The sequence below is a fragment of the Micropterus salmoides genome, unplaced genomic scaffold, assembly GCF_014851395.1.
Source record: "Micropterus salmoides isolate LMB-PRFRI ecotype aquatic unplaced genomic scaffold, ASM1485139v1 Ms_hic_scaffold_19, whole genome shotgun sequence".
Taxonomy (NCBI): Eukaryota; Metazoa; Chordata; class Actinopteri; order Centrarchiformes; family Centrarchidae; genus Micropterus; species Micropterus salmoides.
The window spans coordinates 15,513,240-15,529,433 of NW_024041039.1; the positions used below are offsets into that span (position 1 = coordinate 15,513,240).

Below are 16,194 nucleotides of genomic sequence, written 5' to 3' on the forward strand. Positions count from 1 at the left end.
AGAACATTTTGCCGATAATACTTATGTGCTTTTACTTTTTAAGTAGGATTTTGAATGCAGGACCTTAACTTGTAATTAAGTATTTTTACATTAATATATTGGTACTTTTACTTAAGTAATGGATGAGTACTTCTTCCACCACTACACACCGCCACACACGGGAAAGGTTGAAGGATGTTGATGATTTGATTATTTATTGAATATTGAGTATTTATTCTGTGGTCATAAAACAACACTTTCATTCATTTAGCAGTGTTTGAGGAGTAATTTTAATCTTATAATCCAGTATGCAATTTGGTGCGTGAAAAATCCTACTGACCCTACCTGAATTGTTTTTTAACCCTGTTGCCTCAAAATATATAGCCTAAATAAAATGTAGCAAAATGAGAAAATAAAGTTTAACTTTAAACTGTTGATCAAAATTGATGCAGCTTATTTTGTGTATGCAACAGGTGGATAAAGAGAACTGAACTGCAGTCTATCTACTGTAGAAACAGTAATTGTCAGTAGAAATGTGACCTTCTCATCATCTTTACACTGTGGGAGAAACAGCTGATTGGCGCACAGGCTGGCTAATGTGGTTCTCGGGACGTCCTTGTCAAATTAAAGCGCAGTTGTTGTTTTTTGCAGCAGAGCCCTCTGTGCTACTTGCTGCTTTAGTCACCACCAATCTTGAAGCGGAGCATCCTCCCCTTGCTGCAGCCTCATTGGTCGCTGGGAACCTCCGCCGGCATTTCATTGGTCTCACCTGCGGGTCTTGACGCCGGAGTAGGCTGCATCAAATAGTGTCCAATAATCCAGTAATAACAAACACCGACTCATCTGACAGCAGTCTCCAAAAATACCATAGCAGCCTCCATCTGTGTGATTAAACAAAGTCACCTGAAAGTCCTGCTTTTAGTCCACTTAGAATGGGTCGTTTTGGCCGTTTTCACTGACAGTAGTGAGGTGAGTAATATAGACATTAATGTTCGCATTTAGCCGATTAAAAAAAGGAACATTAAAACAGCAACTTAATCCCTGCACTTGCAGCCATGACTCAGTGCTAACTTTTGTATGAATTCCCATATTATTAGGCGTGGAAACAAAGGGAATTTTACGAGACAATGTGTTACTTTTATGACTAACGCGTGGCCGCAATTTTTGCAAGAGCGCAACATCCAGCTTTCCTTGGTGCACACGCGATGCAAATGTTGATGTCACGAGCCTCTACGGCCATTTATGTTGTGGATATGTGATGTTATTGGTATCCTTCACGTGCTCTATTTCTACGTCATTCTACAGAGACTTAATTACATTTCGATACAGTTTTTTGATTCATAATCGACACCGTATTCCTCCTCAAAAATTTAGATCAGGTTGATTTTCAGATGGACATTAAAATAAGCATTATTTGGTTAAATGTCCCACTAGGTGGCACTCTGTGTCCGGTAAAATGTTGGAAGTGTCACATCAGGGTAAGACTTCAACACAACCCTTTTCTTGAGTGTTTTCCCACTTGTTGCCTGCTTTTCCAACTTGTAAAATGATTAGAGCAACTCTTTAGGTAATTGATTAATATACATTTTAGACAAGCAAATATTAAAAACGTAATAGTGAACTGAATATCTATGGATTTTGCACTGTTGGTTGGACATAATAAATACATCACCCCTGGCACTGGGAAATTGCAATGGAGACTTTTAACAATTTTAGACATTTCATGGACTCAACAGTCAATTAGTCAAGAAGATAATCAGCAGATTACTTACTTGCAGCCTTAAAAGTTATATTTTTATGACTTAATCTGTAGGTTTGTTGCCAAATATTTTTGAAAGGGAGGCTAATGCTTATAGACCGTGTTGTTTCAGCCCACATAAACATTAAATACAGTAGCTACCTGAAGGCATCATAGACACACTTGGGAATGGGAGCAGGTGGTAGATTTTCTCATAGCAAATGTAGACTGTATAACAATGAAATGTACAGATATGATTAAACTATGTAAAAAGACTATTTTAATCATGAATACGGACCCACAAGTAGATCTAAATGTGAAAAAGTCCACCTTTTTCCTGTCTGTTTTCTATTTATTTCTTTTTCATCTGCCTCTGTTATGCTCCAGTTTATCTTAACTGTCACTTCTTCCTTCATCTTCCTTCTTTTCCCTCTCTGTATCTCTCTTTATCCATCCCACAGCCTGTGTAGTAACTGTGTAGTAACACATTAATGCAACCCTGTAATCTTCACACTTCAGTGTCTCACTATCACATCATTCTCAGTTAGCTTTTCCACAAGCATCCAACTCATGCGTTTACCTTATCTCCCAATTATTATTATCTCTTAACCTCCTCTCTCCCCAGTTCCCAGACTCTATGATCCCCACCTGCCTTTCAGCCGCCTCCTAAAAGGCTCCAACATGCTGCGAGAAAGCTCCAAGGTGTGGAGCAATGGCTCAGAGGCCTACAGCAGCGATCCTGAGGAGGACGAGGAGGAGGAAGAGTACATGGTGTTTGGGGAGACTGATCAGGACGGCACGATGGAGGAGATGATGGATCTGAGCGACCTACCCACGGCGCTCTTTGCGTGCAGCGTCCATGAAGCCGTGTTCGAAGAGGACGCACACAGGGTGAGCAAACTCACTTTCTGGGTCAAGTTGTGGTTGTGTGTGTGTGTGTGTGTGTGTGTGTGTGTGTGTGTGTGTGTGTGTGTGTGTGTGATTGTGGGTTGATGCGTCAGTCTGTTACACTCTCTGTCCAACATTCAAAGCTCAGCAAAATGTGAGTGATGTCATCCAGAGCTTTTGCTCCTGTCTGTCAAAAGTCCAGTGACAGTCTCAAGCAGCACAGCTGACTGCTTAACTGCAAAGACACACACAGGCGCATACACACACGCGCACACACACACACACACACACACACACACACACACACACACACACACACACACACACACACCTGTGGCTGTTAATGTGTTTGCCAGGGAACATGCATGCAGGGCAGCAGATCACAAATTGACTTGCACAAAATCATGAGCCATACTCCATAGGCATTTCATCACCTCATGCATTGTGTTATTTATGCCCATGTATGCTTTATAGATGTGGCAACAGGCCTCATACAAAACCCATATGCACACATGTTGCAGACATCAAATACAGTTGCATTTGCACCCATGCACACACATGTTGTACATACATTGGCCTCAGAGTCTCAGAGCAGGAATTCTTGGGATCACTGAATCCTGTTTGCTGGTGGAGGATACAAAGAAAATACTTTTCATTTTCTGCCCCTCTAATCCAATTATGCTATCCTACCATCCCTCCGTCCTTCCAGCTGGCATGCTTTACACCTCTCTCTTTGTAAGTCTCCCGGTCTTTCATTCTCTGTCAACTCTATCCATCCGTCTCTCTCTACTGTATGTCTCTAAACGCTACCCATTCATCTTCTTCATAACATTTTTCTCTCCTCTCTCTGATCACTTGCCTGCTAACTTTTTTATCATTCCTCCATTCTTTCAATATTTCCTCCCTCCTAAGCGTTCTTTATTTATCCTCTCTATGTATATAAATGCAAAGCAGAGAGCAGGCTAAATCTGGCGCACACACAAAATCCCTTTAAATGAATCACTCCTGCTTTGTGATGTTGCTGTTTGTACGCCCGTTGCTCCCAGCGGTGAAGTCTGCCCCCTTCCCTCCCTTTCGTTTTTTCCTCCTTGCTTCATTACGATTCACTCACCGGCTTTTAAGTGGAAATGCCACCCACGCACCCCCTTCAGTCAGAGCATGTCAATAGATTGTTCTCCATATGGCTCAATTAAATGAGCTTCACTAAAAATAGAACTTTTGACATTTATTTAAACTTTCAAAAATGAGGACAGGAAGGGATGGGGAGTGAAATAAAAAAATTGTTTGTGATATTTTCAAAGCACGAACAGAGATTATATGAGGTTGTTTTTGGCTTGTAGCAGTGCTGTTTGATTCTGCACACATGCATATGCACTCACACAGTATGTAACTTACTCTGAAATTGCAAAATTTCAGCGTTTTTCAAACTGCTAAAAAGTTAACGTCTCTAAACTCTGCGTCTACATCCTCAGTGAAAAACAGGGACATGGCAACCTACATTTTTGTGTCTTTGGGCTCTTGGCTCCCTCCCAACACGGACATTACCTTCTGTTTCTGTTCTCAAAGGCCTGCATGCAGGAGGATGGGCTGTTTCTGTAATCACACTGTGCTCTTTCAAAGAGGGCGGGAGGTGCAGAGAGAGAGAGAGAGAGAGATAGATGTGCCCTCATATTTATAAGAAGCTCTTAGCAAGCTCTAAAAGCCTTTTTTGCTTCCTTCTGCATGAGTGAAAATAAAGTAAAACCTACTGGCACACTTCTCTTTTATCTGCAGTATTTTGCTCCCCCTGACCAGCTATTAGGTAAAATGGAGAGACGCCCTAAAAGCGCTTCCTGTTTCTTGCTGAGGTCTGGTCAGATTAGCCCACCTCTAAAACGGGTTTAGTATTAATTTACTAATTAACATTATATTCTCTTCTCTGCCACTAAAACACATATCTTTTCTTTGGTATTTTCCTCAAGTTAAGTCAGTTACTATACTTGGCGATTTTAAAATCACTTTATATCATATACTGTATGCTGTAATGTATTATTGCTGTACGTTTTCTGTGTAATTTCTGTTTTATTGTTGTAAATTTCTGATTAGCTTTCTTACATTGGCCATCAGTATGCCATGATCAACTACATGCAATATATGAATATGGTAAACAGCGCTGCATAGAGTAAAAACAGCCGGAGTCTGTGTGGCTTTTAATTTTGCTGTAATTCTTTCTGTTGCCCCCACAGAAAACAAGTGTGTACAAAGAGTGAGGGAGGTAAGAGACAGAGGTGTGAGTGGGCAATGTAAGGAGGCAAAGTGGTTGTCATGAGTAAGGTCTGAGATGGGATTATGAGCCATCCCTCATAGTGCCTTGTGTATATCAGGCCTAATCAGCACAGAGCAAAACACTGCTCCTGCTGTTGTCAGACTGAGCTCTCCTCAATCCATAACCAGTGCATTCAAGCAAGCAACCAGCTGCAAGTTTAAAACAACATCAGGCAAAATGTGTTTATCTTTCAGGCAATAGAAAACCAAACAAAATGTTCTTATGGAATGATGAATTGTGTCAATTATTATTATGACTCTCTCTCAGCATCTTTCAGTTACATGTTTTGGTTCACTCTCACCTCTCTCATCAACCTCATTTCCAACCACAGCATGCAACTGTGTTTGGCTAAAAAGCTCATGTAACGCCCCCTGCACTTTACCTACCTGGCACCACATGCCTGACAGACAAGTTAGTCACCAGCTGGATAACATGGTGGAGCATTTAGCAGCTGAAGAGAAATCCAAGCTAAAAGAAAGGGAATATGGGATTTGCATTTGTAGGATGACTCCAAATGAGTGCTGATGTGGCTCTGTCTTCTGGATGTGTAAATAGGCAACTGTTTGTCCACACGTTCACCACAACAACTTTTCCTTATGTATCTAAGGAAAGTGAAAATGGATGCTTCTAACCCTAAAAAAAGGAGGTGATGGAAATTTATTTGTGACGCTAGCAGCAATGTAAAACTGTAAACAGTTCCAAGGAAAACAGTCCATGGTGTTGAATATAAACACATTAAACCAAAACAGTTGGAGTAGCCACTAGATAACTTTTACGGCATCTTTACAGCAATGCATTTGCGGTGTAGCAGTGATACTGTAAGTGTCATAAGTACGTGAAAAGTTGAACTGCTTTGGTTGACACACGTCAGTATAATGTGTTGGACAGTGAGACTCATGCATATATAGGGAGGCAAAGTAAGACGACCCCAGCGCAGAGTGGAGCAATGAAACACATCAGGGACTAAAACTAGCTGGATAGAGGATGTGAAAAGTGATATGTGAAGTGTGTGTGTGTGTGTGCGTGCGTGTGTGTATGTTTTATGTGCACATACAATGCATGTACATACAGTGTGCGTGCATGCCTGCGCGTGGTAGCGAAATGTTTGTATGTGTCAGACTACAGTCTATTTTTGGGTGTCGTTCCCGGGGGGTGAACGTGAGGGTGCGGGTGCTTGGCAGGCTGAAGGTCAGACATGATGCAGTGCAGAGTGAGTGAGTGCCCCTGGCCCCCCTGTTCCTGCTGCGGCCTGGATATTATTCTGGGACACTGATCGGGGTTGTCTCACTGACATGGCGTGCTTGTTTTGCCTTTATTTATCAAACCGAAGAAAGTAAAAAGCAATTTAAGAGAAGCAGACGAAAATGGAAAGCACAGTTTGGTTAAATTGAGCTGTTGTGGCACTTAGGGTGCAAGTATTTTTTCATTTTTGACAAGATGACAGTGTTTTTTTTTGCAGTGACAACTACATTACTCCTTGCATTTCGATGAGTACGCCAAGTTGAAGTCAGTTACTAGGTTTTCCAGCAAATCCAGCCTTTACCTAGACTGCAAATAATCTGGGCTAATGCTGTGACTTGTTGTGTGACTTGTTGTTTGACAAAATAAAATGTCTGTTTATATAATATTGTTGATTTATTTCTGCAGAGGTTCAATACATACAGTGGGTACGGAAAGTATTCAGACCCCTTTAAATTTTTCACTCTTTGTTTCATTGCAGCCATTTTCCAAAAATCAAAAAAGTTCATTTTATTTCTCAGTAATGTACACTCAGCACCCCATCTTGACAGAAAAAAACAGAAATGTAGAAATTTTTGCAAATTTATTAAAAAAGAAAAACTGAAATATCACATGGTCATAAGTATTCAGACCCTTTGCCGTGACACTCATATTTAACTCAGGTGCTGTCTATTTCTTCTGATCATCCTTGAGATGGTTCTACACCTTCATTTGAGTCCAGCTGTGTTTGATTATACTGATTGGACTTGATTAGGAAAGCCACACACCTGTCTATATAAGACCTTACAGCTCACAGTGCATGTCAGAGCAAATGAGAATCATGAGGTCAAAGGAACTGCCTGAAGAGCTCAGAGACAGAATTGTGGCAAGGCACAGATCTGGCCAAGGTTACAAATAAAGTTCTGCTGCACTTAAGGTTCCTAAGAGCACAGTGGCCTCCATAATCCTCAAATGGAAGACGTCTGGGACGACCAGAACCCTTCCTAGAGCTGGCCGTCCGGCCAAACTGAGCTATCGGGGGAGAAGAGCCTTGGTGAGAGAGGTAAAGAAGAACCCAAAGGTCACTGTGGCTGAGCTCCAGAGATGCAGTCGGGAGATGGGAGAAAGTTGTAGTAAGTCAACCATCACTGCAGCAATCCACCAGTCGGGCCTTTATGGCAGAGTGGCCCGACGGAAGCCTCTCCTCAGTGCAAGACACATGAAAGCCCGCATGGAGTTTGCTAAAAAACACCTGAAGGACTCCAAGATGGTGATAAATAAGATCCTCTGGTCTGATGAGACCAAGATAGAACTTTTTGGCCTTAATTCTAAGCGGTATGTGTGGAGAAAACCAGGCACTGCTCATCACCTGTCCAATACAGTCTCAACAGTGAAGCATGGTGGTGGCAGCATCATGCTGTGGGGGTGTTTTTCAGCTGCAGGGACAGGACGACTGGTTGCAATCGAGGGAAAGATGAATGCGGCCAAGTACAGGGATATCCTGGACGAAAACCTTTTCCAGAGTGCTCTGGACCTCAGACTGGGCCGAAGGTTTACCTTCCAACAAGACAATGACCCTAAGCACACCGCTAAAATAACGAAGGAGTGGCTTCACAACAACTCCGTGGCTGTTCTTGAATGGCCCAGCCAGAGCCCTGACTTAAACCCAATTGAGCATCTCTGGAGAGACCTGAAAATGGCTGTCCACCAACGTTTACCATCCAACCTGACAGAACTGGAGAGGATCTGCAAGGAGGAATGGCAGAGGATACCCAAATCCAGATGTGAAAAACTTGTTGCATCTTTCCCAAAACGACTCATGGCTGTATTAGATCAAAAGGGTGCTTCTACTAAATACTGAGCAAAGGGTCTGAATACTTATGACCATGTGATATTTCAGTTTTTCTTTTTTAATAAATTTGCAAAAATTTCTACATTTCTGTTTTTTTTCTGTCAAGATGGGGTGCTGAGTGTACATTACTGAGAAATAAAATGAACTTTTTTGATTTTTGGAAAATGGCTGCAATGAAACAAAGAGTGAAAAATTTAAAGGGGTCTGAATACTTTCCATACCCACTGTATATAAATAAAAGCCCTCTGTGCCAGTGCAAAAGTACTGTAAGTTAAACAGGAAGGGGATAAGATATGAATAGTAAATATAAAGGTCCTGCATACCCATGGTGAACCCACACAGGCGATTATAATTATTTTGGCTGATTATAGGGCTCCTCTCAGGACTATGTTTGTGGGTTTGTACAGATTGTGCTTGATTGACATCTTCCCCACTCTCTTGGTTCACCTGTTAGATGGAACAAATTACACCTTAATAATTAGGTATACTGAAAACCCAACCGTCGGAGTGCCAGTTAGTGCCATTCAGAACTGGTTTCCACTTCATTTAAATTCAGTATGCAAAACAACCTGGCAACAGGCCACTTTTGCCATCTTTAATTGACAGCACTGTGCGGCACATCAACAAAATACCACATGTACCAAAAACATTGTAAACCATTATGAAAAACACATATTTTACATGGCTTGTTGTGGCTGAATCCAAATAGAAAAGGTACTGTCTTTTTCAGAACATAGCAAATGTCATCTAGCTGCTTCAGGTCCAGTCCTGCGCATGCTGGCTCACTGTGACACGATCATGAGGGACACTTTAACAGAACACAGCCATTGTTAATGTTATTAGTAACATTAGTGCTTTTCCTGCTATGATAGGTCAAAGGCAGTGTCTGAAATCATTTTTTATTATTATTTATTTTTTATTATTTAGCTGTACATTGAGTTTTTGGAGACTTACAGATCATCACTGGCAGGTGTAGGATTACCTTTTTAAGTAAATAGGAAGTGATTTCAGACACAGCCAAAATATCTTTTGTGAAAAGGGCCTATTCTCATTAGTATGTGGAGTGTGGTACCCTCGTGTAATATCACCCACCTTCAACCTGAGCTGAGGTCTGATCAGCCAGAACACCTGTGTGGCTGTGTCTATTTTAGTGATGTAATGCCGCATTTATATAATTTAAACCATATTAACGAGCAGCTTAGAGGGGAGAAAAAAAACATCTACCCCAGCCTCTGATTTATAATTATAAACCTGAGTCGGGGGTATCTGGAATTTTGGATTCAGTTACATCAAAGTAAAATCCAATATTACCAGTAAAATAATAGATTCAGTTCAAAAGGAGTTATACACTGTTTGTATCTAGTTTAACTTGGTAATGAACCACTACAAATAAATTACACACTATGCTGTTTATGTGCGGCTAGCAGAGGGGCTAACCATCTTTGAATGAACACTCCCAAGTCAGAATAATAGGTTTCTGTTTCTCCCATTCTGCTGACATTACCTGAATGTAGCATCTATTTTCTGACATTTTACAGACAAATTTCTTAAGCCCTACTTTTTTATACAGCTCTCTTTTTTTTTCAAAAGGAATTCACGACTAGGACATAAGAAATCAACTTCTTCTCTTTCTTAGTTGCCCCTTTGTATGCTCTTCAAGAAGGCTGATCCCTGTTTTGTTTTTTTATATTTGTACTGAGGAGACATACAGTAATGAAAATGCAGTCTCTCATGAACACATTAATGTGATTTAATTACCTTTTCATTTTGAAGGATCACACTGCTAATCAAATCCAGTTGCATAACTTTATTATGTCATATTGTATTTTCTAAACCTCAAACATCTCTTTAATCCTTATAATCCTCATCATGATAAAACAGTGTTTTTTCTTATACTGATACTCATGCAGTACCACTCCCACACCTTCAGTGTTAGAGCTTCAGGGAAATACATTTTTCCTATTTGATGTGTATTTTTTTTTCTGATTGGTTTTGTGTATGGTTGCTTTGATAAAAGAGACGGCTCATCTTGCCCCGCCCTCGCCTACCACACGGGCTGATTATGAAACTATAAGATTTAGGATGCTATGTACTGTAAGCCACTGTGTTATTTGTTCTTAGTCGTGCTCTTGTGGTTCTATTTAAATCAAGATTATTTTCTGGTTCAATCAGTCTAAAAAAAGAAATGTTCTGTGGGCGCTCTCAAGAATAGCAGCATACAAGATCTCTTATTCGACTGATGCCAAGTATAAATGGACTCCAGTGAATTTAGGCATAACTGCAATCATACAGTCCGTGAAATAGAAAAATGTTCTAAAATGATTACTTTTAGGTTTGACTGTGTAAAATTAAGGAGCTGAAATGAATCCAGGAACAGAAAGTTTTTGACTGTAAGAAATAGTTTTGGATCTGTCTGCCTGTTCGTCGACATTCTGTTTGTACTTTAAAGATGTATAAAAAATGAAAAGCTTTTTTCTTCGCAGATAGTCAGTGTTCATCTAAAAATAATTACTCATGTTCTTCACTGTACACCACTAGCTCCTGTTTGTCTCGACTCTTATTTCTTTACTTTTACCTTTCAGTTTACCTACAGAACTTTGTTGACGTCTTAATGTTGTGAGTCTACAAAGCCCGCTCACCTGCGAGGCTGCTTCTTGGAGTTATTTATGAGGAGAGGTGGGGAGACTGGCATCCAAATCAATTTCTACCTGTTGTCATTTACAGAAAAGGACTATTGACAGTCTGTTGTTGTTGCTGATTTTTTCTGTCTCCCCTTGGTTTTCACTGTTGTTACTTTGCTGGGAAAAGGAAATACAATCATGTTTGTGATGCTCCCCAATTCAATTTGTTGTTCTTTGGTTCTTGTTTATTGCTGTTTTTCATAAGATCTTTCATTTAGTTAATTTGCTTTTCTCCCTTGTCATTTAAGACTCTCTGTGTGCGTCTCACTTCCTCTGCCTCTCACTGTCTCTATTATGTTGCCTTATTGATGGTCTATACCCAAGTTAATGGCAGTCTGGTGGCAGATGGGTTATCTGAAATAGATCTGGAAGTTATAGCATAACCCCCTTTTTCCCCTTTTCATTGAGTTTGCTTATGGGGCCAGCCTCATCCTTTAGCATTTGCAATCTCGTCGCAGCATTTCACCACTCGTTCCCAGCACAGTTGCCCTGAGGATCCCATGGCTTTAAATTACACCTGTTTGAAGTGAAAGAAAAGAGAGCTGTTCCTATGTTGTCCTATAGTGTTGAGAGTATATCATTGCTTTCTCTCTCTTTGTTTGCCTGCCTCAGAGAATGGCAACCACTTCTTGGAGCACAGTGCTGTCTTTGAAGCTCTGAGACCGCCTCGGGTCCTCCCCCCCCTGTTGTGTCTTGTATTTAAGCAGCGGCGATGCCTGCATGCGGGTCGGAGAGTCCTAACCCATCCAAAGATTTGACCTGATTTCAAAGCAATCAGTGGAACTATTGGCACGTGTCGCTCTGTGCTTCCTCGTCCATCCCCCTCCTGTCCCTCTGTCTCTGTCCCGCTCACACGACTATACAGCAGCTCATCTCTCCAGCTCCTAAGCAGCCAGACTGGGTTAAAACACTGAACAGCTGCTGGATGCCCACCAGATGTGGGCTGTGAACCATAAACATACTATGCTGTCGGCTCCCATCTTTGGACAGTGTTTGTGATGTGGTTTGTAAAAGCACTTTGTACATAAAGCTGCATTTTATTTATTTACTAAATTATATAAATTATTGAAAGGCATTCTCACAGCAGTTTTTATTTCTACGAAATATCCCCCATACCCGACAACAACATTATATTCAACAAATAACTATAAAACCATCGTCACCTCCCCTATGCTGTTGGGTCTTTTTGGTAGTAAGTTTGATTATTTTGTGTATGGTGAAGTTTGTTGGTTTGTTAGTCGGGTTTGGACCCCATATGGGGTCGCCTTATTTCCAAACGTTGGCTGCACTGATCTGATAAACTATTATTGAGAGGTTGGGGATTTCCTGGCTCGTCTAGTCGGCATGTCATCGTGTCCTTGAGCAAGATACTGAACCCCAAATTGCTTCTGATGGCTGTGGCGTGTATGTGAGTGTGTGTGAATGGGATGAATGTGACACGTATTGTAAAGTGCTTTGAGTGGTCGGAAGACTAGAAAGGCGCTACATACAGTAAGCCGTCCATTTGCCTATTCTAAAAACATTTGTATGGGATTATTTTCATACAAAATTAATGAAACTACTCCTGATAGAGTACAAATGTTAATCATGCCTTAATTCCCATGACAACTTGGCAACTGGAGTCATCAGAATTTCAATATGTAAACCCATAATTAAACTCAAAACATTCAAACCTTAAGTATTTCTCAAAGTATTAATTTATTAACATTCGACATTTGGAGGTAAAAATCCTTATGTATTATTTATTAAGTATTAAACACCCAAATCTTCTAACTTATCTCATTAGGACTGTGAGGGTGTAGTTTGATCAGATTTGACTGGCAGCATGAGCAAACAACCAACAATTCTCATCAGATTTTGATGGTTAAATCCTGATTGGTGCTGAGAAGTAGTGACATCACCTTTTCCACCTGAGCACCACCCACTTTAAACCAGAGGGAGGAAAAACTGTTCTAACGTTGGCAAACATTCTGTGATCACACTCTACTCGTACAGTTGCATGTACACATTTCCCATGATAACAGGCTCATTTTAGTTAATTAGGAGAAAAGAGTTACAGTCAGAGTTGGCCTCTGGGAGTTGTCTATCACTATTAATTAAAGCTTGACTGCCAGAAGTCATGTAAAACTTATCTGTCAACATTTCTCACATCCAAATCGCTAAACGCTGCAGCAGCGACAGTCCCTCCCTCACATTTCATCCTGTCAGCTTGCTGGCAGAATTCAAACCGCCAGATAAAACAAACTTCGGGCTTTGAAGGAGTGTTGATCGAGGCTACTTGTGTTTGTCATTTAGGTTTGATGGCTGGTGTCTGCTCGTCCTCAGTTATAATGCTGTCCTTTGCACCTGACAGGACCTCTCTCTCTCTCTCTCTCTCTCTCTCTCTGCATTTCTTTCTTCTTTCACTCACCCTCTGACTACTTTTATTCCCTATACGCCCTCCCGCCTCTCTGCGCTTCTCTGTTCTCCCCTGCTCTTTCTCACCTACACTCTACAGATCTGTCTCTCTGCCCTGTAGACACTCTTTTATCCTCCCATTCCTCTGTCTCCCCCTGGCTCCCTGTGCCTGTACTTGGCTGCCTGCTTTATAAATAGCTTGCCCTAGATTACAGCAGCTGCATTGGCGCTGGCACCAGGGGTTGGTTTGGCTGGGCCAAGTGAGGTAGCCTGGTGTGTAACAAGAGGTTGGCAGTGAAGGGATGGAGCGTGTGAGGCCGTGTGTGTGTGTGGGGGGGGAGGGGGGGTGGTCATGAAGATAGTGCAGCCGCAGCCTATCTGCATGCCTGCAGTGGCTGAGCTCTGGAGTTTGTTTTCATTTCTACCTGTCTTCTGCTGTCACATCACACACACACAGCATGCATGCACACACACACACACATACACACATACAGACAAAGCTCATATCATTCGTGTGTCTGTGAATTCTTGTAGTGAATACATGTTTACTAGTGTGTGTGTGCGTGTGTCTGTTATGGTTAATTTTCACAAATGATGTAGCACAAATACAGTATATATTTGCATCATTGTATTCATGCGTTATGTTGTTTGTTTCTGTGTGAGCTGGCGTGCAAAAACATACATGTGTATTATGAGCATGCATTTACTGTGATGATCCACTGCCCTGATTTCCTCCTCCCTGCTGCAGAGCTCCACTTCAGAATACAAATTCTGCTCGTAAGTGAGTCTGAGACACAGTGTCTCACCCTTTGAGCATCTCTGCTGCCTCTCTGTCTCCTCCTCTTCTCATCTCTTATGAAGTGCATCACGCACATTAGAGACATTGCAACACCTACATTTCCACTATTCGATTAACTGTGTGCCTTATCTCTCTGAATTCAGGTGCATGTACAGTAAGATACAGAGCAAAGATTTCCATTTCCCTAATCTGACCATCTCCTCTGTGTTATTACATTTACATTTGGTTGGCAACAACACACATCAAAACCACAAGAAAAGGCAGCTTCACTGTAGCTTTCACTGCATCACTATAAGAAATTGCTACAGTGTACAGGAGAAAAATCTGGATTGTCCTTGAAAGAATAGTTCGACATTTTGGGAAAATTTACTAATTACTACTTAAGAACTAATACTGCTATTATCAAGTCTTACAAGGTGGCAGCATTTGAAATGTTATAATCATCTGCATGTTGTAAGAAATGAGCCGTCGTTCTTCTCAGTTTCAAATTCTTATCTGAAATGGATAAAGAGTGTTTTTTTTTCCTACACGGTGTCTTGTTCGGGGGCGTGCTGACTGCGAGATCTAACAGAGGGAATTGTGAATGAGGAGAAGAGAATTGAGAATGAGGAGCTGGAGGTGGAGAAGGAGGGGAGCTGCAGAATGAGGCCAGAGAGGAAGAAAAGTGCTTCATCATCCACAGCGATCCATCCTATCAGCAGCGACAACTGGAATCAGAGGAGTGCATCAACACAGTGCTTTGATAACCAGAAACATTGAAGTATACATCCAATGCACTCTATGTCATTGTCAAAGTACTATACAACAGCGGCTCCCAACCCTTCTTTCAGTCATACCCCCACATCCCACCACCTGTAATGTTCAATTGAATTGATTTTAGTGTTATATAACACTATTACTTATATAAAGTGGATATTATTACAATATTTTTAGTGCTGGGCAACGATTAAATCGCATGTAATTAATCACGATTAATCACATTGTTATGCGCAAAATTGAATAAAGAATTCTAAAGTAGTGTATTGCGCACTTTTAATTTAAATATACTGCTATATACACATCAGTGCATTAACGTGGTTTGCAAACACTAAACAAATAAGGTGCTTTTTACCAGCAGTATTCCCTTTACACAGTAGCAATAAAATATTTCTTAATAAATCTACCGTACATCTCAACTGAAACATTAATGTGATCAAATCAAATATTAAACCAAAGCCCACTGCCAGGGCATTACCTTTTATCTATCTTGTTAAAAAAGTTACCATCAGAGTCCAGTTTTCTTGGGGGCGGGTTCTGAACAGGTATCAGCAGAAAAAAAATGTTTTATCAGGGAGCAGCATAAATAGTCTATGTTTCCCTGTTAGAGTGAGGTGAAGTGGTCGAGCACAAGGTGTAGCGACAAGTGGGTGCATTCCCCTGAAACTGTCACGGTGGTGCTCGCCGAAGTTGAATTGTCTTGAACTTTTTGTTCGCTATTCGCTCAGCACAAATCATTGCAAGAGACTGATCGTCGCTGTTTGTGAGTTTCCAGAATCTATTACTGTTTACTACATAGGACACCAACAGGAGGGAATTCGCATGGCAGAGCATCCCCGCAAAACTGTAGGCCTATCAGGTAAAGTTAGCCTATGTAGCCTATAATTTTAATTTAAGTTAAATAGGCTACAGAGCGCCTGCCTTAATCGCGTAGCGCTGTCTTACGCTGCATCCAGTGTAGTCTGCCGAGGCCTCCCTCCGCTGCTTGTTTGGGTGGGTGATTTGCAGGATGATCAACATCCCACCCCTCCCGTGACCCATGGTTTGACTGTATGTGTATTCAGAGCCAGTGAGCAACGGACTTCCAAAATAATAATAGATATTTTTTAAATGCGTTAACGTGCGATAAAATAATTGTCGGCGTTAATTAATTAATGCGTTAATGCGATAATAACGTGTTAACATGCCCAGCCCTAAATATTTTTTTTCATACAATTGAATTGTCAAAGTTTAGGTCAGTTCAAGTCTGCATTCCTAGACACTTGGAGTGGCAGAAGCTGTATGTTTTAACCATTTGTCGATTACTTTTAGCATTTTCAGTAATTAATCAGTAAAAAAAGCAACCATTTTATATTACTGTTTGCTAACTTCTTTAACCATGTATCCATTATTTTCAGTCATTTCAACCATTTATCCATTACTGTTATCTAGTTCAAACATTTTTTCTTTTATGCTATTTCAGTTATTAATATTCATTATCATTTAGCAGCCATTTGTCCTTTACTCTTACTATCTCCAACTATTTCAACTTCTCTGCTTACTTGCTAACTTCATGTTTTCATGCACTTTCAATCCCAGCAC

The 16,194-nt window shown here is 40.9% G+C and overlaps 1 protein-coding gene across 2 annotated transcripts in view; it reads left to right on the forward strand.

The window, feature by feature from the left end:
• The first annotated feature begins 383 nt into the window (after positions 1-383).
• rcan3 (regulator of calcineurin 3) overlaps positions 384-16,194 on the forward strand; it is a 43,486-nt gene continuing 27,675 nt past the window's right edge. Inside the window, exons 1-3 of one of the 2 annotated variants that reach the window (XM_038729741.1) lie at positions 384-948; positions 1,414-1,457; positions 2,343-2,608. In XM_038729741.1, the coding sequence (XP_038585669.1) occupies positions 1,436-1,457; positions 2,343-2,608 (288 nt within the window). In that variant the 5' untranslated portion in view covers positions 384-948; positions 1,414-1,435. The remainder of the gene's footprint in view (positions 949-1,413; positions 1,458-2,342; positions 2,609-16,194) is intronic. The other variant, XM_038729742.1, reaches the window with a different exon arrangement.